The sequence below is a fragment of the Hippocampus zosterae genome, chromosome 2 (genome assembly GCF_025434085.1).
Source record: "Hippocampus zosterae strain Florida chromosome 2, ASM2543408v3, whole genome shotgun sequence".
NCBI lineage: Eukaryota > Metazoa > Chordata > Actinopteri > Syngnathiformes > Syngnathidae > Hippocampus > Hippocampus zosterae.
This window is the reverse complement of record NC_067452.1, coordinates 11,432,793-11,457,845: the sequence shown is the minus strand read 5'-3', so window position 1 is coordinate 11,457,845 and position 25,053 is coordinate 11,432,793. Positions and strand designations below refer to the sequence as shown.

General features: G+C 42.5%; 1 protein-coding gene across 9 annotated transcripts in view; it reads right to left on the bottom strand.

Moving 5' to 3' along the window:
- The window catches only part of LOC127594811 (uridine-cytidine kinase-like 1), a 29,209-nt gene extending 5,391 nt beyond the window's left edge, over positions 1 to 23,818 (bottom strand). Inside the window, exons 1-13 of one of the 9 annotated variants that reach the window (XM_052056609.1) lie at positions 23,593 to 23,818; positions 16,519 to 16,712; positions 12,652 to 12,758; positions 9,251 to 9,421; positions 9,054 to 9,125; positions 8,724 to 8,913; positions 8,522 to 8,583; positions 4,640 to 4,659; positions 3,927 to 4,025; positions 3,748 to 3,841; positions 1,025 to 1,087; positions 789 to 917; positions 597 to 704 (exon numbers count right to left, since the gene is read on the bottom strand). In XM_052056609.1, coding sequence (XP_051912569.1) covers positions 597 to 704; positions 789 to 917; positions 1,025 to 1,087; positions 3,748 to 3,841; positions 3,927 to 4,025; positions 4,640 to 4,659; positions 8,522 to 8,583; positions 8,724 to 8,913; positions 9,054 to 9,125; positions 9,251 to 9,421; positions 12,652 to 12,758; positions 16,519 to 16,712; positions 23,593 to 23,678 — 1,395 coding nt within the window. In that variant the 5' untranslated portion in view covers positions 23,679 to 23,818. Of the gene's footprint in view, positions 1 to 596; positions 705 to 788; positions 918 to 1,024; positions 1,088 to 3,747; positions 3,842 to 3,926; positions 4,026 to 4,639; positions 4,660 to 7,529; positions 7,547 to 8,521; positions 8,584 to 8,723; positions 8,914 to 9,053; positions 9,126 to 9,250; positions 9,422 to 12,651; positions 12,759 to 16,518; positions 16,713 to 17,322; positions 17,460 to 21,038; positions 21,381 to 23,592 lie in introns of those variants that run through there. The other 8 variants (XM_052056611.1, XM_052056613.1, XM_052056621.1 and 5 more) reach the window with 8 other exon arrangements.
- Positions 23,819 to 25,053: the final 1,235 nt, after the last annotated feature.

The window sequence follows — 25,053 nt, the reverse complement described above, 5'->3', positions numbered from 1 at the left end:
ACATTCCGCGACATCGAGTGATGTGCACCCCCAAAAAAAGCAAACTAACAATCGTAAACCGCCATGCATGTTTTTGGAATGTGGGAGTGAGCAGGAGTACCCGGAGAAAACCCACGCAGGCAAAAGGAGAACATGCAAACTGCACACAGGAAGGCCACAGCCGGATTCGAACCCTGCACCTCTGCACTGTGAGGTCAACCACCATGCCTAATCAAATCAATAATAAATATATAACATTTTTTTATTTGGTTATGAGAGACCATTTAATCAATGCTTAATTGAGATGAATAAAAATGAATATAAACAATCCATTTTCTCTTATTTAAATTTGAAGCCAATATTCAAGGACTCCTGATAATATAAATGCTCGGTGGGCCAGATCAAAGAAATGAATTGACCATATGTTGGCTTTTCTTCTGCATTTTTCTCAGCACTGTTCTATCCCATTTCTTATTCTTAACCCTAACCGTTAATGTATAAAGAATTTGGTCTTGTACCTGTTCCTAGAGTGTAAAATGTTTAAATGTTGTGAAGTGGTGCAACAGGAATAGAATTGAGTAGACTTGTGCCAGTCCAATTTCTGAAGCAGTACGCACCAGTAGGACTCGAACGGCCATCATAGCTGCAGCACCAGTGGACACGGTGCAGTCCATCAGAATGACGTGATCTTCACTCATGTCTTTAGGGAGACGAAGGTAATGGAGCTGTACAAGAAACAAAGTATGACTTGATGCCACAATGTTGCACACTGTTTTGATGGCTGTCTCCAGTATGCAACTGATTTAAACCTGGACCTCAGGTTCTCCTGTGTCCTGATTGGTCTGGATGAGGATTTTGCCGATGCGGACATCTTTGCAAACGGCTCTTAGAGCGGGTTCCATGGTTTCCCCTGCCCGCAAAATGGACACGCCAGTGATCTGCACAGAAACAAAACAAGAATCACAGACAATTAGTGCAATTAGGGAGCAAACTGCTGCTAAAAGTCTACAATATGTGAAATGAAAAGACTATCAAACAACGTTACCCTCTTCCCGTGGAAAGTCCTGCCTTCATAGTCCTCTCCCTGGGGAGTCTGGACAACGTGGACCTAAGAAAATATAAACATGAAATGACTGCTCAAGGAAGCCCCAATAGTTGTCAATCAGTCTCCCTCATCTAGCGGCTATTTTGATTTGTCCACAGAAACACTCCAACTGTGATTCTCTAGTTCCAAAGCACAAGCTTACAATAAATGGTGCCCGGTGGCCACCATGGCACTGTATCGGGCCACCCAAAGTTTATTGATGCTGCGCTAACTGGACCACCAGTAAATATTTGAGCAACAAATTTGATGAAATCAACACATTTTTTAACTAATATTCAATATTTTGAGTTTCATCCTCTTACTTTTACCTCCGCTGTGCACATTCACTCGCCCCGATTCACTGATGCATTGTGCACAACACACCCATGTGCATTTTGGCCACTGAGTCTACAAGCTCTACCATTTGTATTGTATTTCATCTACACAGTTTCATCTACTTATAAAATAATGCATTTTGTTAAGTAGTTTTAAAATCATAATATCATTATACTGGAGAGTGGAGAGAGCGGGAATATTTTTAAGTGGCTGCCTTGATCGCCTACTGATGCTCCATGTGAGCATTTTGGCCACTCAGACAGCAAAGTTTCTTGACTACATAGACTGTATACTTGTGATTTTTGTTAGGTATTGTTTCAAATCACATTATCTACTATACTGGGAGTGAAGAGTGTGCATATGTTTTTTTTTGTTTGTTTGTTTTTTTAATCGGCTGCCTTCATTGCCGGGCTGTTCCATAGATAGGCCTAGAAATTTAATTAAGAAAGTAAGTATTGTTTTAAGCGGCCCGATAGTCCAGTGGTTAGCACGTCGGTTTCACAGTGCAGAGGTACCGGGTTCGATTCCAGCTACGGCCTCCCTGTGTGGAGTTTGCTTGTTCTCCCCGGCCTGCGTGGGTTTTCTCCGGGTGCTCCGGTTTCCTCCCACATTCCAAAAACATGCATGGCAGGCTGATTGGGCACTCTAAATTGTCCCTCGGTGTGAGTGTGGGCGTGGATGGTTGTTCGTCTCTGTGTGCCCTGTGATTCGCTGGCAACTGATTCAGGGTGTCCCCCGCCTACTGCCCGAAGACGGCTGGGATTGGCTCCAGTAACCCCCGCGACCTTAGTGAGGATCAAGCGGTTCGGAAAATGGATGGATGGAGTATTGTTTTAAATCAGGGGCCATTACAATTTAGCTTCTCCTAGGAAGGCGTTAAGAACCCTGTAATAGAGTGTTTGCCAACCTTTATGAGCTAAGGCACAAATTTTACATTGGAGAATATCTCATGGCATACCACTGAGCAAAACGATTAATTATGTACCATCTGCCGTTTCGTAGAAGAGCATTTGATTGTTCTTCCTTTTACTAAGGGTGGTTGGCATAGATTAAATACATACACGCACACAAAATATTTTTTTCATCCAAATAACTGATTTTGAATCACGGCCCCCTGATGTTCACGGCAGTCCTGATGTTCTTTCACAATAATGCGCCACGGCACACTGGTTGAGAATCACTGCTGTAATACATTCTATAAAATGGTCACAAACCTCCCCCAGACACGAGGCTGCTTCAAAATAATCTGTCTCTCTCAAACGAAAGTGTCCCCACCACACAAGCTATGAGTTCTTCATTCCCTTATGCGAGTTTTAAGAAATAAATACTTTATCATAATCATAATCATATCCTTATTGGAACTCCTAAAGTATGTTTGCTGTAAAAGAAAGTGAGTCACTTGAATTTACAGAATACGTACACATCATGACGCATGGTCAGGATGGTACTACCTTTGCCTCAATTTGAGCAAGGAAAAGCCCTGATGATACAGTGATGACTTACAATATACAATACATACAATACATGCCGATTTATATAGTGCTGTCACAACAGCTGCAACAAAGTGCTTAACAAAACAGTTAACGTGAAGTAAAATAATAAACACAACACATAACATAAAACACGGACACCCACTGTTTACAGAAGATGACATTTGTACATATCAGTACAAATCCTCTTGGCCCGCTTCCCTCCACTGTGCACGAAATAAGAATGGTGTCAACATTTGGACCACTCACTTTTGCTCATCTCTTTTTTGGAAAAATAGTTGCTGGAAGAGTCAGACAATTTTATAAATTGGCAATAGTACAGACAAGTCATTGTAGCTCTTGCTGCAGACACAAGTCTTGCTTGTACGAGCATCCACACATTTACACATAAAAAGCACAATTTTAAAACTAGAAAACTCTGCATGCTTTATCCTTTACTTTGACTTGAGGGTCACTGTGAGGGCTTGTCATAAACTGCGGCCCCTGGGCCGTATTTTGCCCATGTGTGGTCTATATGCACGCACATGCACACTTTCTTCCAGTAGCTAAGGAGAGCACACAGGAAGAGCAGCACACGGAATTGGATTGCATCATGAGTTCATGCTGCAATCCAATTCAGTGTGCTGAATTGAACAGTTTGCAATCCAATTCAGTGTGCTGAATTGGATTGCAAATTGTTCAATTCTGTAAATTTCAACTGAATTATTTAGACCATTCTATGTTTTTCAAGTACACTATAATATATTATAGAGTGCCTTTTTCCTTATGAACGTCATACTTTCTCACTGCAGCTTTTCAGCCTGACGTCTGTGTTGATTCCAAATTAATGTATGAACTGTGTATCTTGGGCTTTAGTACCTGTGATGGTAGGAAGGACAGCGCTCGCTCAATCAACAGACGCATCAACCTCTTGGAGTAAAAGATGAACTCATCCCGGCTAGTTTCCTTGTTCCTATAGAGAGGTGACATGGAAAAGAAAAGTGCACATGCTATGTGCACCCTGGCATATTTATTGAAGTGAAAATTTGAAATTGTACCTGATGATGGTGTGCATGCCTTTGACCTGGGGTGTACTCTCCAGAACGCTGAGAGTCTGCGGAAGCGGTTGAGCTTGATGAGCGGAGGCCAGGGCTGCCCTGTCACCGCGGCAACAAACGGTGGCACAGGTTGACAGGAGAATAAAATAAAATAAAAAAAGAATAGCGGACATCAGCACCATCCAATGTGGAAGTTCATGAATGCACATTCATCCCCCCCCCCCCATTAATAAATAAAAAAAAAACAACAACAACAACACAAACGTGTAAGTAGTGTGAATGCAGAAGCATAAAAAAAATCGCTAAGAGTAAAAACAGCTTTAGGATTGGTTTGCAAAAGCAGAAAGACAAAATAGCAAAGCACACAGTGTCCTTGTTAGCCTCTCATTTGGTAGAAAATTAGAACAGAAAAGAGACCATGACAAGTTTTTTTTAAGGCGGATGCTTTTTGTTTTACATATTTTGGTCTCAGCGAATTGTAGTAATTTTCTATGATTCCACACATATTAACTACATGGGTTTGAATATGGAAGCTGTTAGCCGAGGGAGTTACCCTTTGGCTGCAAATTGAACACACGCCGTTACTAGTAGTGATGCGGTTGTGGGTGACTAAATGACGCTTCAAACAGCTACAGAGTCAACCCTCTCACTGAGCTACACAATAGCCAGATGCAAAGGAAAAAAAAAAAAGAAATCATAGCAAATCTGCTCACATATCCCAGCGAAGTTTCCTCTATGGGGAATTTTCGGCGAAACATGACGACACAGAAAGATGGAGAACAGATAAGGGGAAGAGAAATGAAAGGGCACAACATCAAGATGGATGAAGGGCCAATCTTACAGTGAACAACATGTTTACCATGTATGTCTATCTGTGGAGATTTCACTTGTGCTCTTATGATTTTTGCAGCTGTGCAACTACAGTGTGCAAATGCGTGGGTGGTACACGAGCTCGTGTGGCACTCATTTCATCAAAGTTTAGAATGATGGAAGTTGGTATTTCATTTCACTTCCTTTGTGTGCGTCTGTCAGATTCTGTGGCCTGACATTCAATGGAAAGAAAAACGCAGCACTTTGCAGCAAGGGCACTGGAAACTCTCAGCGGCCAATGACGTGGGCAACTGCCGCAAGATCGGCTACGCATAGCACTGCTGCTTTATTTTGATAAATATCGTTACTATCTCTCGTCAACACTGGGAGGAGGGGTCGAACATTGTGCTCAGGGCAAATTTTTAGACACAGAAGGCAGCAAGAGTGTTTGTGATATGTCATTTCTCGAAAAGAGGGAAAGCCAACATCCTTACATGAATTGCTGGCTGCTCCACATTCACCTCACCATCTACTTCAGCAATGAAGTCCGCGCTGCGATTCTTTAATTTTTTAAAGGTCCCATGCCATCATCATTGACATGGTTTATGTTTGACATCTATATGATTTGTTGAACATATGCATCTCTTAAAAGACAAAAGGCTTGTGACACGAGCACATCAGATTTTGGCGGCGTCGTGACATAGATTGAAGAATGAATGACTCAAAGACCCGCCCATTTTGTGGTTGCTAAACACCTACTCAACTGAACACACCTGCATCTTATTGCAAAGCTCTGGGCCTCCACACACCAATCTGACGTCGGCCAATTTTACCGACGTTATGGCCGACTGTGCGTCGGCATGTTGGGCCAGAAAAGGGACAACATACACAATGCAACGAGCCGGCCATGACGCCCACTACCTTCTGCGTATGCACTAGAGGTGATATCCCTCCATACCATCAGTTCCTCCAACTCTGAAGCTCGATGCCAAAACATTTAAACCTTTTCCCTCAAACTTGGCATATAAAAATTGTGTTTTAAGCAACTAACAGATTAATCTTAATCTCTTGTCAAATATACTGCTTCTAGACAAGATTACAAAAAAAATAGGGGCCGGTAAAATAAAACTGTTTGGGTCACCGCAACCACAGCAGCAAACATCATTTTTCAGTATTTATATTCATATCACCTACACATTGCTTGTGTAAACATGATTGTATTTATGGAGCAGGCCAATATTAGGTTATCGATGTTAATTTTTTGTGGATGCATACACTTTGTTTTTCTTCTTTCTACCCACAATCTTGCTGCTGTAGACTGTAAATTTCCCCAGCGTGGGACAAACAAATGATATCTTATCTTAAGGGTCCCGTTTGATGTACTGTATAGGCATGGGAAGATGCTAAGAATCCTGTCTGATGTATGGGGATGATGTCTGCCCTCCATGTCATCGATATGTATGCTGCGAGATGTGAATCAAGTAGAAAATGAGCAAAACCTGTGCATTCATTCGTCCTACATTTGCATACGTTTGTCACTTCTGCTTATCTTCTCATGCACTGATTCGTTAGCTAACGCTACCAGTCAATCTGAGTGATCAATTGTCATGACAGCCTGAATCAGCGTTTGGAAACGCCACACCACTCCCAACAACGGCTATGTTATGACATGCCAATGTTGCGCCCTACACCGAACAGTGATGCCCGGCCCAACTGCCGAAAACATCGGATTGGTGTGTCAAGGCCAAAAAAGTTTGCCCCAACCACCAACCTTGGAGGGGATGAAGAATGAATGGCTTACATTTATGATGGGAGAAATTCCTAAGCTTTTCAGAACCAGATTTGTGCTGTGGTTGGTTAAATTTTGTGAAGGCTGACTTTGTAAATATGAGCTTTTACATTTCTGGGTTTTAAGCAAACAAGATAGAGCTGGTCGCCGCCAAGCCCTAAAACTACAGTAAGTATATATAAATTGTGTTTTACAACGTTTACGTATATTTATAATTTAGAGTGAATTAAGAATGGAAATGTGAACCTTGCAGTCATTGTCACCAAAATGTATGCGAGCGATGCGGTGGTTACATTCAAGTGAATGGGAGCTGAGCAAGCTTCACTATACCCCTTTTCGTTTTTCCCACATGATCTGTTGCTTCCCGCTTTTTCCTTGATTGTTACTCTCTTTTATTGTTTGTTAATTATGATGAATGACAATATATTCGATGAGCAGCCTCGAAAGCTGCTACAGGCTGATCAGGGAATCCATGTCATTCATTTGTGGGTGTGAGTCTCGATGGTGCTTGGAGAAATCCTAACGTGGCTGCTGGAGATGCCGCGATATCGCCAGCTACCAATCAGAAGAAAGCTATATTCCATAAACAATTTGAAGAGAACAGCGATCCAATCAACGCAAAGGTTGTTAGAATATGATAGATTCATATGAATCCGCCTGGTCACGATGCCATTTGTTTTTGACCAACTCGAAGAGATTGAAAAGTGGCATCACGGGAACTTCCAACAAATTATCTCGCAAACATGATAAAAGGACATCAAAGATTATGGAAAAACAATGTGCCATGGGACCTTTAACAACTTGGACACCATTTTGTCCAATAATTAATTTGCATTGTTCTTGTCTACGACTGTGGTGCCTGATGATGTCACATGGCAGCCAGCAGACTGGTGAAGGCAGAGGTTGGCTGCTTCCCTCTCTTTCTCCCTGCCTTGCAATAAGACAACGCAGGAGCAATCGGGGAAGAGACGGTGGATGATAGACAGGATTAAAGGCCACTCTACCTGACGCTGAGCTCGCGCTGTGAGCCGTGGAAGGTGGCGGGATGACAGTGTGGTGGGAAAAGAGTGGGAGAGCAATTCATCATGAGTGTGCGAGTGCACATGTGGTTAGAAGGGGAGAAAATAAAAGCGTAATGTGTCCCGGCTCCATCAATCAGGAGAAATTACACTGCACATCTGTTTTGGGAACTGCCACTGTACAACAACCAGCCACAACACCATGACCTCAATTTATTCAGTGGCTTGCGAAAGTATTGGCCCTCTTTTGAACCTTTTGCCACATTTCAGGCTTCAAACAAAGATATATGAATTGCAAGTTGTTGTTTAGAATCACTGTCAAGTGGGACACATTCATAAAGTGGAACAAAGTTCCGACAATATTTTAAAGTGTTTTTAGAAATAAAAAACTGAAAAGTGGGCCATACAAGATTATTCAGCTCCCCTGAGTTAATACACCATAGAAGCACATTTAGGGGCGATTATAGCTGCAAGTCTTTTGGGGTATGTCTCAAACAATATAGGACCTTGATAATCATTCAGAGTAAGAAAATAATGACAATGATTCCTCATTAAGTGCAGCACATCTTCTTACCACAAGAGGGGGTGGTAGCGCCAAGCAAGTACTCGCATTGAGAGCGCTAAGGACAAAGGCCTTTTACTGGATTTGTTCATCTCCCAGGGTTGGTAGAGACCACTGTGTTCAACATTTTCATCAAAACGAGACATTTTGTACTTTTTTTTTAACTTTGTGGGAACTGTTGGGGAAGGGTTATATTCTATTCCAGGGAATAAAAAAGCACGGCACGTCAAGACTTTCTCCTCTGAGTTTAGTATGGGATAACTAGACAGGCTGTGACCAAATCCTGAGCCTGGGACAAAGTAAACAGCACTTGCAAGGAGGAGGGCCTAAGTTTCAACTCACACACTTAGAATTAACTCGTATGATACGTTTCCTACGTGTCCATGCTTTAGATTGAATGTGTGAACTTTCTCACCTCCTCCAGCTGACTGTGGACGTGCTGCACTATCAAATCAATGGCCACCATGTTCCCGCCACCTGATGGAATGACAACAGAAAAGTGTGTTGCTCGATGCAATATGAAAATAACTTACAAGCAACTTCTTGAAGAACATCACTCCTCCCTTTCCTGTCCACACTAAGTCATGCAATTGCGTGTGCGTGGAAGGCGAACGTACCACGAGGCACCACAATATCAGCCAGGCGCATGGTTGGTTCGATGTACTGCTCAAAGGATGGCTTGACAAACTTATTGTACTGTTTGATGACGCCCTCGATGTCCCGGCCTCGCTCGGTTATGTCCCTCCTCAGCCGCCTCACGAGACGGATGTCTGAGTCAGTGTCGACAAAAATCTTCATGTCCAGTAACTTCAAAGGCAAATGAAAACTGTTTAGCATTAGGTTTCGGTTAGAATCATTTTCTCAATGTGTTTTGGGCAAAAAGGCCCAAGTGCAAGGAAGAGTGTATACCATCAGATCATGTTAGAAAACAAGCACATTGGCCCTACCTGCAAGAGCTCTTTATCGACAAAGGCCATGATCCCCTCAAAGATGATTACACTAGCTCCATAAACTGTTTTCTGTAGTGGATAAATATCATGACATAAAGAATGAGACCATTTAAAACTGATACAAAGTGCTCAAATCTGCAAAATAGCAAAGGGTGCAATTCAGCAGATCAATTATTTGGCTCTTTCATCCTTACCCATTCCTTCTGTCTCCCATGTGTTGTGAAGTCATACACAGGGATTTTCACACTCTTGCCCTGCTTGAGCTTTCGGAGCGTGTGCGTCAGCAAATCAAAGTCGAAGGCATCGGGATGATCAAAATTATAGTCGTTACTCGCAGCCCGTGTCTGTTGCTCCAAGGAGAGGACCTGATGAACACCATCAACACGTTTCATAAGCGATAGCGCTACTTACACAATCTTGCATGCCTGCAATCACTGTCCAAGCACAGTGACAAAATGATTTCTGAAAAAAAATACTTGCCGATTTCTCCCAATTGAACATAGTCAGCAGGTATGTGTAGTCATACAATAGCAGTGTTAACGCGACAAGATATCCCCTAACCCCTAATCTATTTAGTTATGTTAAGATTGAAGTGTGACTGCCAGGCATGTCTAAAATCAAACTGTTATGCTACTGTATATGCGTCATTTTCATGTAATGTGATCAGTAACGACATACCCCACTGAATTTCACTTCGAAAAATCGATGAATTTTACTGATATGAGAATGTGTATTACTGACAGTTATCATTCAAAAGGTGTCAGTAATAAAAAAATATATATACACATCCATCCATTTTCCGATCCGCTTATCCTCACAAGGGCGGGGTGAGGTTGGGGTGGGCAGTTGCTGGAACCTATCTTAGCTGTCTTCAGGCAGTAGGCGGGGGACATCCTGAACCGGTTCCCAATCACAGGGCACACAGAGACGAACAACCAGCCGCGCTCACACTCACAACTAGGGACAATTTAGAGTGTTCAATCAGCCTGCCATGCATGTTTTAGGAATGTGGGAGGAAACCAGAGTACCCTGAGAAAAGCCACGCAGGCCTGGGGAGGACATGCAAACTCCACACAGGGAGGCCGGAGATAGAATTGAACCCGGTAACTCTGCACTGTGAGGACGACACGCTAACTACTGGACCACCGGGCGGCCCTAATGAAGACTTGAAACTACTTATGGCATTTGGACTGTTAAGTATAAAACGAAACACCTTGTAATCTGCTGGTAAGATTTTGCATAATGCTGGTCTTGAGCAGAAACCTCAAGCTGTGCTTGCTCTCACTATAATTTCAAGATTTACAAGTGACAAAAATTGTTATTTTGAAGCATCACATATAATTAACATTCAAATCATTTTATTTTTGAATTAATTACCCAGTGAACTGCGGATATGAAGGGTATTAATATAAGTAACAATGTGATTGTTATTTTGTCACAAGATTCACAGAGGGACGGACGGTGGCAGGTGAGACTGAAGTAACAAGAGAATAAAAATAATGCAGCTATTGTATGGCATATTTGTATGTTTTTGTATTTCGGTCCAAGGTCTACTGTAATTTGCGCTCAACTTTTTCAAATTATTTTTTAATCAATGTATTACTTCACGAGCTCTGGTTTAATGCAGCGATGGGTTCTCTCAACAAAGCAGTGGCAAAATTTAAGGGGAGATAGGATTTGTGATTTCTCTCATAAAAGTTAAAGAAATCTTCAAATTACATTTGTAATGATGATAAAAATTTGATATAATATTTGATATATAATCACTCCAAACTGCCACCTTCAGAGGTTCTCCAATGACTCTGCGATCGTTGGCCTCATTACAGAGGGGGACGATCGGGAGTACAGGGGACTGACGAAGGACATTGTGGACTGGTGCCAGCAGAATCTCCGCCAGATCAACCCTAGGAAAACTAAGGAGTTGGTTGTGGATTTCTGCAGGAAACAGTCCTCACCAGCACCGATGAACATCCAAGGTATGGACATAGAGAGGGTGACCTCTTAACAAGTACCTCGGTGTTCTTCTGAACAACAAACTGGACTGGTCTACAAACACGGACACCCTGATTAGGAAAGGACAGATATCCCGACTCTTCCTACTCAGGAAACTGAGGTCTTCTGGGATTCAGGGGTCGCTCCTTAAGACTTTCTATAACTCGGTGGTGGCCTCGGCCATCCATTATGGCATTGTCTGCTGGTCAGGCAGCATCTCGGCCCGGGACAGAAAGAGACTGGAGCGACTGGTCAGGAAGGCCAGTTCTGTCCTGGCCTGCTCCCTTGACACTCTGGAGGAGGTGGGCAACAGAAGGATGCTAACTAAGCTAAAGGCTATGAGGGACAGTCCCTCCCACCCTCTCCAGCCCGCCCTGACAGCACTAGGTAACCCCTTCAGCCAGAGACTGTTACACCCGTGCTGCAAGAAGGAGAGATACCGCCGCTCGTTCCTACCGACTGTTGTCAGGCTGCTGAATAAAAATAACAACGATAATAATAATAATAATTAAATGATGTGAAAAACAATTGTAAATAGCACTGCGATATATCCATTTTGTATTTATATTGCACTTAATTGAACGGTGTTTGCTTGTGTTTTCTTCTTTCTATCCATATTCTTGCTGCTGGAGGCTGTAAATTTCCCCAGTGTGGGACAAATAAAGGATATCTTATCATTTGAAATTTGTGTATTTTTATCATCTTCAATGTTCTGGCCAAAAGGGTTAAATCACCACTAACTTTTTGCAACTAGGACTTCAAGTACGGCTGTTTCGGTGCTCATACTCTGAAATACTGGCAAACTTGGAGCTCTGATATTCAAACGACCTTGTACGCTGGTGGGGTATGACAAACAGTTCATTTGTTCCTGTAGAAAGTGATTTTTCTTGATCACAAAATCGATTGCCGTGCCTCCAATTGTGAAGCAGAATTTAAGGAACTCTTGCATACAGATTCCTGTTCATGAGCAGAAGAAATGAGTAGAACTAAATTTAGGAGACCATCATGTGCTATGGTGACCTCGACACCAGGTGGTCAGACACTAAAACGCCAGAGCTGGCAAGTGTTTGGATGTTGAGAGGCCTCCTCAAGAAAATAAATGAGGTGAGAATACAATTTTTCACTCTCCATGTGACCCAACTTTAAAACTCGACACATTTTAAAACATTTCCAATGTCGCCCTGGGGGCACGGCAGTGTGAAAATTGGCACTTGTGCCGAGCTCCAGCGCCACTGAGCAGAGTGACAGGATTACATAACAACAGTGGGTGGGAAATTGAGGAGCAGGAACGATGGCCCTCCTCACCACACTTTGCCCTCCTTAGACACTTCTAGGGTCTAATATTAAAACCGTCCTTTCAGATCTCATCACAGTGGGACCCAAAAGCCAATATTTTTCTCTTTTAATTTATTCTCCACACTAAACGACTACAGCAAGATGTTGCCGCAGGCCTTGGTGGGACTAACCAGTCTGACCAGACAGAGACGAAAAACGGGGGGAGAGAGGAGAAAAACAGGTTAGTGCTAATTAAAATGACATCTCAGGGGCCCACGTGGAGACAGCCATGTTAAATCCTGACATGTGCCTGCAAGCTCTTGCATACCTTGTAAAAGGAGTCCATGGACAGCAAGACAACCCAGGGAACATCGAGGGCTTCAATAATTTTTCTCGCAACGGTCGTCTTTCCTGAAGCGCTGCCACCACACAGACCTATGACACAATGTTGACGTATAACAGGGTTGTAAAAGACTTTTTCAGACATATTTAAGACTGTAAAAAGCTGCATTTGTGTTCATTTAGTTCTCCAAATGTCAAAATGTGGATGAATGCAGCATATTGAGTAGACTCCTCACACGACACCGCCACAGAGGAGAGAACAAACTGAAAAATGCCGGTGGTGAAGGAAGTTTGTTGTTAACTTCCCATCGAGGTTATGTGCTTGGGCAACTTGGTATGGGACTCAAGAATCTTCTAGAGCTAAGATCGGTCCTAAAAAAAAAAATCGAGCCCGACGCGAACCGGCCCGAGGGTATTTAAGCCCGAACCGGCCCGAGCCCGATCACTTAGCTTGATTTGCAGAACCAAGCCCGAAGCAAACCCGACATTTCATATTTTATTTGACTCGGGAGGAGGAGGGGTGATCTCTGATAAAGAACTCTGTCTTTTGTAACGAAATCTAAGTTAAACAAGACTGTATAAACATTTACATCTTTTATATTTCTGTTTCTGAAGAGGTTACTTTAAACGACAATTTTCCATCATTGACTGATTTTTTTTTAAGAGTGGAAGGGGAAATTTTAAGGCCGTCAGTCATTTTGACGGGTTGAAAATTGGGCCGTAAACCACCGCAGCAGTACGTCCTTATGAATCTAGCGCGGCACTTTAAGAGAGAGCAGCAGAGAGACAAAGACAAACAATGACGGGTGGATACTCTACAGAGACTGGAAGGAGTTCTTTGATGTGTCACAAAAGGAGTCCATGGACAGCAAGACAACCCAGGGAACATTGCAAGAGTTTAGTGCAGTACGTGTTGTTATGAGGCGACTTTTGTTTTTTGCAAACCACGGTCTCTCGTGGCCAAAATATTCACGGCCTCGAAAAGGAAAAATAAAAGTCAGGGAGAGAGAAGCCCGACCCGAACCTGAAGCATTGATTGACATTTTAAGGCCCGACCCGGGTCGGGCTCAGGCGGCCCGATCTTACCTCAATTCATGCCCATTGTACCCAGCTGAATTATTTTCTTTGCATACAATGAAAAAGGCATCAAACACAGTTTGGGTCAAAGGCGAACGGATTTTTAACTTAACCAAACTTTGTTGAGTTCACATTTCCCCATATTTCTAACATGACGTGTGGCTTGGTCAGGGGTTTAAAAATTTTTTTTGACAAAAACTATGTTTAAAACAACTGCAGTCGATGAACTAAAAATTTGCAGTGCAGTGGGATGTACACCGATTCTTTTTAAATAATACTGTACGTGACAAGTATATCTTTTCCAAAATGGAGATTTTCAAACAAAGTATAAAGGCAGAAAACAGTGTAATTGAGACATTAAAGTAAATTCTGAGTGTTAAAAATAAGTTGGTCCGCCCTCAGATTTCTTTTTTTGTGCACTCTATTTTCATGCGTACAAGGCTCCCTCTAAAAGAAAAATATTGATGCAGTGGTAACTCTACTTATGACATTAATTTCTGAGGCAAAAAATGAGCACCAACCAATTAATCTCTGTTGCTCATTTGATCAGAGGTTGCCATTGAGTCAGTCTGTCACTGAGGGACACCCGTTTTGCTGATGATTGATGGGAAAATCTAAAAAAAAAAGCAAGGGACTTACTGTAGCTTTGATGGTAGTGCTTTTTCGTCCATCAGTGGAATCGTCACCAACTGGGTCAAGTACCGACAAACCTCTCAGTTGGTCATTGACGGATGCCTGTTTTGCTGAAGACTGACACTAACACGCCCTGCCGATCTTAAGTGTTTGTTAGAGAGGACTGCATTGACTATACAGGGGTAACCTCTACTTACGAAATTAATTGGTTCTGGAAGAAATTTCTTAACTAGAACATTTTATACGTAGAGACACGTTTTCCACATAAATGCCCTAGTCCGTTCCAAGCCCCCCAAAATTCAGACATAAATGTTTTCTAAAGCTTAAAAATGCATCAAAATATGTAACAACTACTGTTGCACAATAAATGAGAGTTGTGCATAATGTAATGTCTCTCTCACAAAGATGAAAGAATAAAAATGATGGTATTTTAACTTTAAACTGTGTCTGTTTTTTTTTTTTTTTGGCCTCTTTAGTTCATGTTGTCTCTCAGAAGTGGTATTTGCCTGGCATTTTGTAAAGAACTGAGCAAAGGTCGTCTGCTTTATTCGGGTTTTAACAATCCTTCAAAAAGGTCCAGCATAGTGAGCGATCGCCCGACTGGTCAAAACTTTTTCTAGGTCTATCGGAAAACCTCATAGCCCGATGGGCGATTGACAAGCACACTGCATAGACACATATCTATCTATCTCTACACATAGACTCGTGCTGTAGAGGTCCCTCTTAGCCAATGGAATGCCAGGATAATGCTTGAGAATAGCCAATGGCAGAGCAGCTTTAAGTATGTTGCGTTCAGGAAATTCGGTGCTGCGACTTCCAACCCGTATTGTATTTTTACCTTTCGTATCTTGACATTTCTTTCATAACTTGAGGCAATATTTTCCTGTTGAGGCATTTCGTAAGTTGAAAATTTCGTATGAAGAGACATTCGTAAGTCGAGGCACCACTGTACTCCATCTGCATTTGTTGATATAACGCAACATTTTGATCTGTTGGCTTATTAATGCCACTTATTTTACTCTGTGGAACTTTGAAATATAAAATGCATTACAGATAAAATTTATTGTCATTACGTTTCGAAAGAAATGTACACAGTGCAGTTTTGAGGCAAATCCAGATTTGTAAGACGTGGATATGGATAGTCTTGACGGTGCATTCTCATCAATCGCGCATGCTTGGATTAAGAAAACCTTTATTAGTTTTGCAATGGAGAAATTCCCAATTCACAACAGCAAAGTTGTGAAAGAAGAAGTATCAGAACAAAATAGCTCCACAAACGGTCGTGCTCTGCATAGAAAGCGCACACTTGCACTTTCTGATCACAGACACGGTGAGCCATTGACACTGTCGCTGGGGCCCCACCATGTACGCATGGGGTGTGCTCAAGAGAACGAACTGTGGACTTACCTAATGTGTGGCTTCATTTTCGACTAAATGAATGGAACAACTTCACCATCTTGACCACATGTCTATGAGGTGAAAACATAGGTCTATGAGCCCTGTCTATATGTGAAAAAGAAAGAAATGAAAAAAAATGGCATATGTGTAGTGGTGTTGTAGCACATGCTCTTCGACAAACTTTTGTTGTATTTTGACCAGAAATTGTGACCCAGGGCTGCGTTACGTTCGATGAATTGCTCCACCGTCCCATTTCTATAAACCACGTTATTAAATCCCTTTTGATGAGACACCGGACACAGACAAATTACAAACAGCATACAATTTATGACTCAGACATTTAAAATTCATAAATTCAATGCCTTTAAGAGTTTTGAAGGCCTAGTGGGAACCCTGTAAGAGCAGTGGATGCTACTTAGTACATTGTTATGTAAATAGACAGAAGCACAATACTGCACAACTGTGTATGGCTTCAGGCAACAGTTTAAAAGGTGTTTTGCATTTTGTGTTAGCATCATGCTAGTGCTAAAAGTCTTTTTTGCAAGACAAAGCTATGTGTTTGCTTCAATATACAACATGTAATAACTTAGAGTGTCAATAAACAGCTTGAAGCAAGCATGCAGCTCTTTTTGAAGAACTGTTTTGCCATTTGGCAAATTGCACTAATGGAGGAGGGAATAGTATAGTGTACTGTATTGCAGTCCAGGCTGTCGTGGTATCAAATCGTTTTTAAGAACAAGCCTACCAATGACAAAGGCCTCTTTGGACTGGGTCCCATGCTCGTTGTACCAAGGGGGGCGCCCAGCGGTGTAGATGGTGCGCTTGGAGGTGCGGAGGAGAGGTGGCTCAGACTTGCACTGACTGGTGGTCCTTTTCCGGGGTGAAAGGCCCGTGCTTACCGAGGGGAGGAGGCGGTCTAGTGAGCCATCGTCACCTCCGCTGCAAATAAACAACAAAGCTTGAGTCGTCACCATCGTTCAGGAAAAGAATACTTCTTGCCCTCTTAATTGAAGATCAAACAGTGTCCCTGAATCGACTGTGTTTGACCTTGCATCTGATTGTATACATTTTAAAAGTATCCCACACGTGTACAACCTGGGGCACATATAAACAAACAACCGTCCACACTACGGGTAAAGAGTCTTCAATCACGCCATGAAAAATGTTTTTGTGATCTGAAACAAGTACCGGTACTTTAGAAAAAAATCCACATAGGCTGGCTGCGAGGGAGATGAGATCACACCCAAAATCAACAAACCAAGATCATAATAGCCCCCCCCCCCCCCCCCACACACATACACACACACGTCCCCTTTATAATATTCACACATTGGTCACATTGTAATCAGGCAGAAATTAATGTTATGATTGGGTATTGTACGTTCTTGAAACTACGTATTTAGGTGTGGGGTATAACAGAAGCCAAGGGGTATAACAAAATCCCAAGACAGCTAGCTCATCATTGTGTGAGTGGTCGCCATGCTAACAGTAAACAAGACCCGGTATGTGCCGAGTTACTGCTTATTGAAGGTTAATGTTTAGTTCTTACCAGCATGAAAAGCTTTGGCCCATCCAGTCGAACGCCAACACGAGCCAAAGTACACAAACTGACCCGAATCCATGACAACTACTCAGCTGATTGCACGACTGAGTAATGTGCATTCGGCTTGCTAAGTTAGGCTATGACGCCATAAACCACGTGTTGTCATAAAAAGGTGTCACGAGGTATGAGATTGTTCAACATTAGAATGTTACTCACAGTAATCAAGTCCAGACTGACGGTGCAAATAATAAGTAATGAAATAATATGATGATTATTTTTTTCCACTCAATCAATGAAACAGAAGAGAACATGGTCACAATGCAGCTACTCTTTTGGGCCGTAACATATGAGAAAATAGGCAAAAATATTAGTCATTGTTTTCCAAAGTAAAAACAGAATTTGCAAACAGCAACATTAATTGGGGCATCTCTAGTCAAGTCTAAATACAGTTGAAGACGCGCGACAAAACAGAAGCTAAAAGATCACAAATACTAAGAGCAAGTTTCAACACTTCACTTTTACAACTTGTGCATCTTGTCAGGCTCACACTTACCGAATTATCCGAGACATCCACACTTCACCCAGTGAGGATTGCAAAAAGCTGGCTGCCATTGTTTCCATAGACTGCCACTGTACAAATGCACTTAAATGCAGGCCACTCAGTGTTTTTCTCTCAAGTCAGTCCATCCACCTTTATATTGGCAACACAGGTAAGTGTGGAGTGTTCAGAGGTGAAGCGTACAAGCGTTTATCTTATCAGCGCGGGGTTACCGGATAATGGATGGAGTCAGTGAGAGCGGACACGCAGCAGCCACTTGGTGGGTTATCCGTTAAAACCAAACAAGTGTGCAATAAAAGATTAGTGGCGCCGCTGAATATGCTGAGTCATACACTTCTGTATTTGCAGTCACATGCCTTACAGTGGAGACAATGATGATCAGTTACGGTGCAAAGAAAGAGGCCATGGGTACCTTGAAGCACAAATCTTACTCAAGGTCAACAACAAACAGCAAAGAACATTTCTAAATATAACAGGGCTGTATCGTTATTACCTCGCCTTTTCACAAATGTCTTTTTTCATCTTATTGATTGAGTTGCTTCATCGCTGACACCTCTATATGAGTTAAACCCAGTCACGTGTGACATCTGCACATTCATTGTAGTCTTGTAATAATTACTGCACAATTGAACAATGCTATTAAAAAAAACCCAACAACAACAAAAAAAAAACATTTGCACCAAGCCCAATGAGGTTGCCACTTTCGGAAACAACTCAGTTTAAAATGCTTTTTAAAGGATATTTACTTACAATTTAGGTGCGTGTCAAGTTTGTCAATATCACATTTGAAATAATAACACGAAGCATACGTGTCACAAAGCTGATACGGTGATGCCTTGAGACACAAGTGACCTGACTTATGGGTTGTTTTGCGACACGAGCTGCCTCCACCCTCCTTTTTGTTTTGTCTTGATAGCTCAAATTTTAGATACAAGGACTGGATGGTGGCAGCAAACTCAACTCACTTTACAATAAGCAACGGTTTGATAGCTAAACAATTAATGACAAAGAGGATTCAAGCTGTTTACTGAAACCCTCAGTTGAAATTTGCTGCCAAAGTAGACAGAAAAAGCCATGTGTATTTCAGACAAACAGATAGCTTTGCCTAAGGTAAGTTCTTATCTTTATGCTAACAAAAAATATGTCAGGATGTGATTTGCATGCTAAAAATTAACATCGATAGTCATGTGTTTCGACCAGGATTGCCCAACCAGACGATCGTGGACGTCCTGTCGTCAGTGGACTGGTCCCAAGTGGATCATGAGGAGGGGTTTAGGAGGAAATGGGTGAGGGAAAAAGTGTCTATTGGTGTGTGTGTGTGTTCATATATATATATATATATATATATATATACTAGCTGGTTCGCCGCCCTCTGGGCGGCTCATCAGCTAGTTCCTGCGGAAGGCTGGTAAGGTGGTGGTTCGCCGCCCTCCGGGCGGCTCATCAGCTAGTTCCTACCTAGCCCACCTTACCAGCCGTAAGGTGGGCCTTCGGCCCACAAAAGTGTTGTTGCTTGGTTCAACTTTTTGTTCATCTTCATTGCTTATCGCGAAAATAAAGAGATGTTTAGCTCTACTAAATAACTAACAATTTTATTGCAATGCTTGTGGGTAGACAACATTTTTTCGCTAAGATGCCCGCGCGATCGTAGTGAGCCACTGCCTGAGCGGCGCAGTGGCGGCGCGCAGTGGCGGCGCGCAGTGGCGGCGCGCAGTGGCGGCGCGCAGTGGCGGCGCGCAGCGGCGCGGTGAAGTAGGTACGTTTTGAAAAGGGACAGACGTAAGGACAGACCGCGTGCGGGACGACGCGCAATATATATATGTGTGTGTGTTTGTGTGTGTGTGTGTTAGTGTACACTGCACCCTACGCATCCTATCAGTTTCACTCACAAAAAAAAAGTTATTAAAAAGAAAATAGTCACCTTTAACCTATGGTGGCGCATGACCTGCATCAAAGTCAGTTGTTCGCGGTCAGCAGTCTGCAAGTGCAGCTAGTGAGCAAAGCTATTCAGATCGATTTATTTTTTGTATAGTTTCTTTCAAACTTGAAAAGTAGATTATCTTTGGTCAAAAATGGTTGGTTACCCCTGGTTTAGATTTCAGAAGTAATGGATATTTGAACCCAAGCGGTGGAGCAACACAGGTAAACAAAGTTTAACAATAGCCACAGCCATAGATTCCTCATACGCTACGAAAAATGACTAATACGGGACTAGGGAACTCTGGCTCCTCCAGAGCCATATCTTGCTTGATTTAGACCTCTCCCTACTCCAAAACACCTGATTGTATGGATTATGATTGTTTCAGGCTTTTACAGAGCCAGCTGATGACCTGATCATTTGAATCAGGTGTGTTGAAGTAGAGCGATGGAAAGCAACCGGAGTTTCCTACCCCTGGACTGATGGAACAGAATCTTACTGAGGCAGTTTCAGAACTAGTAGTACAACAAGTTCAATACTTGGTTTGTCTGTATGATTATAGTGTACTGCTTCTTGGTGGCTTAGGAGGGCACACCAGAAGGAGCAGCACAATGGATTGGATGGTGGCATTGAATCATGATGCATAAACGGGGGGGGGGGGTTAGGGGTTCTTTTCAGATTCCATTCAACCGTCATTATTCTATGGCTGGATAAAGTACAGTATTATAGAGTGATATTTTTCCTTATTAAAAACACAAATAGATTTGGGAGTGGGGGGGTTAAACTTGTACTTCAAGTGTGAGTTCCAAGTTATCAAATATCAAACTTGTACTTCTAGGCACCACTGTACCGAACCACACAATCACAGTATTCAGACGAGTTGAGCTGTCTGTTCTACATTGCAACAGAGAAAAGAAACCAGAACTGCAAAAATCCACTCTCATACTGTGCCCAGTGAAGAGAACACCACAACAGGTTACGAGCGCCACATACATGAAGAGTGTACAGTCGTGTTCGATGGGGGTTGTATTTCACAAAGAGGAATGTACAGTCTTCTAAGACAAGAATAAGAATGCCATCCATCGATTTGCTATACTGCTTAACCTGCTGCAGCGCTTCCCAGCTGGCTTGGGGCAGACTGTGCCCTAGACTGGTTGGTTGCCAGTCAATCGCAGGGCACGTGTCGAGCGACAACCATGCACAGACAATAGTATATTGCAAATTGATCAAATAAAGTGCACTTACCGTCCATCAGATGTAAGTGTCCAGCAGCCAGATATTCTGGCTCCTGAGTAATTCGGTAGGGAGCTCATAAGGAGAGAGGAGGGAGACTTCCACCACTTTAATTTAATTCAACGCAGGCACCCACACTCACTTTCATATGTACATAGACACTCTGCTGCATTTGTCATGCAACACATCAAAAGTGAGTCACAGTGTGCGACACGGGGGTGCTTAGGATTAGGTTGGAGAAGAAACGAAACTTTACAACATGTTTTCGGTTTCCTTCCATTTAGCAGATCAGCGCGCACGGAGGAGGGAGTCACTGTGGTGCGCTCTGTGTCCAACTACAGCACTGCCAGTTCCTGGATGCTCCTCCTCCTCCACCTACTCCTCCTACCCTACGACAGCGAATGCAAGAGGACGACCCGCCCTTACGACTAACTTCATTAGGCAGTATTAATAGCGGTAACTTCGCCAACGACCGTCCAGGCCGCGGTCGCGCGTACGTCAACGCGTGTGTCAACGCGTGTGTCATCTGTGCTTGACAGTGCATGTGCACGGCGCAGCTGGGACTGAAATAAGTAGCAGGAGGACCACGACAGGGGCCGCCCAAAGAGCACCAAAAGGCTGAGGGGAAAACAAGAAGGAACAAACAAGTTATTATTCTAAGCTAGCATCTGAATACTCGACAGATTGGAGAAGGTCGAAGAGGGAGTAAGGGAAGTTGTGTTTTGCCCCTGCAGGGATTTCTATGTTTCTCAGTGCTTAAAACAAGAGTCACACACACTCTCTCACACAAACAAATAGAATGATGAAATCCAGCACTCTCTTTTCACCAGGCTCTCTCCGCCCCCCGCCCCACTCCACACACACATGCACACACTTCATAAACAGCATGATGAAATCCAACGCTCCCGCCCTTCTCATCAGCTGAAACCTCTTCCTCAACTCTCCCGCCATAGTCAAAACACACAAACAAATAAATATGCTCACATCAGAGCTATATTTGTTTACAAGAGTGGGGGGAAAACTGAATTGTCACATTCTAATATCGGAGTACGACATGCATCAATCACCACATACTTGCAAATATGTCACAAGAGCTCCTTCCTTCCTAAAACATCAAGTGTTAGTGCTGAGAGTCGCTGCAGTCCAATGCATCGCAACAGACGACTGCAATCAAATGAAACAATGGGTCAGCAGTGTTGCCAAACCAAAATGCCAAGAACATAGGAACTTTGGGCTTTTTTACGGCCATTCCTGCATTATTCTAAAGTACTTTTCAAGAGGGGTGGAATAGTACCAAAAATAAAGAAATTATTATTGTTGGTGAATCAATACTGATGAGTTTTTCAAGGGACAAGCCATTGATTGGCCTATTTTTTGATTTTACTTGTGGGCAGAGACTTGAGGAACAAGCGCTATATGGTGGGAGATGAAAACTGTATTCACAATAAGGGGCATTAGTAAATATTCTTTGAAAAAGAGGCTCCTAGCTGTTTATTGTCACTCTCCCCGAAAGTCCCAGTTAAAGTAAACATAAAACAGAGATAATTATGTATTTAAAAACAATAAATGGATTTCACGAGCTTAATGATAACAACGGGGGAAACAATAGACACATGGGCTAGCAAGTAGCATCTACCTGGTGGTGTTTTTACTCATTCAGCAAATGAAACCTGAACACAAACGTTGCTAAAAAAATTGCGAAGAACGACTAATATTAGTACCATACTGATGAGACGAGGAGTTGAGATGTATCTCATTGAATGGTAGAGCCTGTCTGATACTGAACCCAGGCACGCACACCAGAAGGAGCAAGCACAAATGAAGAATAACGCTTGACAAAAACTGCATAGTTCTTTCTTTTCCTGGTATTTATGTAGTGCCATTTTGTTGTTTTTTGGAACAGATTAAGGGCATTTTCATTCATTTCCGTGGGAACGGAACTAATTAGTCCTACCGGCAGGCACCATTGTCGTTTTTATGTTTGCTTGTTTTTTTTTTGCTGTTGGACCATGAATGTGAACCCCAGAGCTGAAAGCAAATCAGACTTCTTTCTTTACCACCTTATGGGAAGTCAAACACTCATTACCTTGAAATGGGAGCAAAGCCTCAGGTAACACATCAATGCAGTAACACCATCTTGTGGCCTAGTCGAGCACCATAGCATGCTATACAAAGGCTCAACATGACCGTTTCAGAGGCACATGTTCCCTCGTCATATAAACATTTTGAAGAACTATATGTAAAGGCAATTATTCCAAGTACATTTCACCAGGTCACCGATTGAATGCAATTTAATGTTGCTGTATTTAACAAATACAAGAGGCAATTCTGACACGTTCACACCATAAATAACGTTCAAAGATGTCATCGTGATCTATTCATGTTTTATTTTTTTCAAGTGTGGCTGCCATTATAATAACTGTTTGGGAGTAAGTGTGTGTACGCGACTACGCCAGATCATATTTCCCTGGTGACAACTGTACGTGATTACTTCAGCGGAAGATAAATTCCCCACCATGAATTTTCAGTTTGTAAGATGACCATCTTAAATCGCGAGGTGTCTTACCTTTTGGAAGTTTTGTCGACTGGCTCCAGTTTGGAGAGCCTTTCTTCCCTGCTAACGCCAGACATTGCTAATCCATTGGCAATCATATGTTGAAAGTACGTTTTTTTTGTCCCGTAGCATTGTGGGATATGTTGGCATCAGGCGTGCCAGTATGCTACTGTCACGGCGGCACCGAATCCACGATGAACGACAAGTCCCAGAACCCAGAATGAAAACCAAGTGCACTTCCGCTCGCCCGTACAGCAACATTGGCAATACTACTGTCCATTGCAGTGCCTGGTTAGAAGACTTCAGCTTTTTCCAAAGTTGACACAATGGAACCTCAGGCCCAGACCACGTACATTGAAACAAAAACATTTCCTGTTTTGACAACGGCCATTTTCAGGGGAGTCTGGATGGTATTAAACAGTGTAAGGATTAATTGCATTCAGGGGCGACGCAAATTGATTCTATTATTTGTAATGGTCTATCAGTCGGTCCCACGAGGCTGAAGCCAGAGAGTAGCCATTTTACGTTGCCACAGATACAACCAACTTTTTTTCACTGAAAACGTTGTTATCAGCGTGTGTTTTACGCCATGATTATTGTATGATGCAATGACAGCCTCTCAAAGAATGAACTTCACTGTTTGCGTCGACCATTCGGAGTATATTATCAGTATTGGATTTGAAAATTGTGACTGACAGATGTTGGGTTTACATTTCGAAGTGGATTTTTTTCCCCGATGGGTTTTGCTTTTATTTCGTTGTTGATGGTTCTGACAACGTGATGCAGATGAATCTTTTTAATACTGTAACACTCAGAGATATACAGTACTTTATAAAAGATTCTACTTCCCGCTGTACTTTCCTCTCCAGCACTAGTGATGTGTCGTTCGCGAACGAGCCGGCTCCGAGAGCCGGCTCTTTGTAGTGAACGATGGAGGTCGGCTCCCACCTCATTGGGAGCCGGAAGGGGAGGGTTACACACACACACACACACACACACACACACACACACACACACACACACACACACACACACACACATACGTGTTTTGGTGCATTTTCAGGACGTCCGTTTGTTCACCCGACATATGGGTACATGCCTTTCCCGTGGTCCTACAGGCTCCAAAAAAATATGGTAACCATGAAAAAAAATCAGGAAGAAAGCCATCTACTCAGATTTTGGCTAGGACGTAATTTTTTTTTGATTTATGACAAAACTACTACATATGAGGACATTGACAGGTTTTTGTGTATTATGGAGACAGTCACCTCAAACACACTACCATTTCATGTTTTTGTGAATTTTGAGCCCCCTGGATACACATCATTTTCAAGTATATATGACTTATGAAGACCAGCTAAGAGTAAAGTGTGTATTTTTAAATTGACTCATGTTACATACCAACAGTATATGTTAGGCACATGTGTCCAATTGTCATGCTCAGGCATGGGGAGAACTCTACAAAGGAAGGAT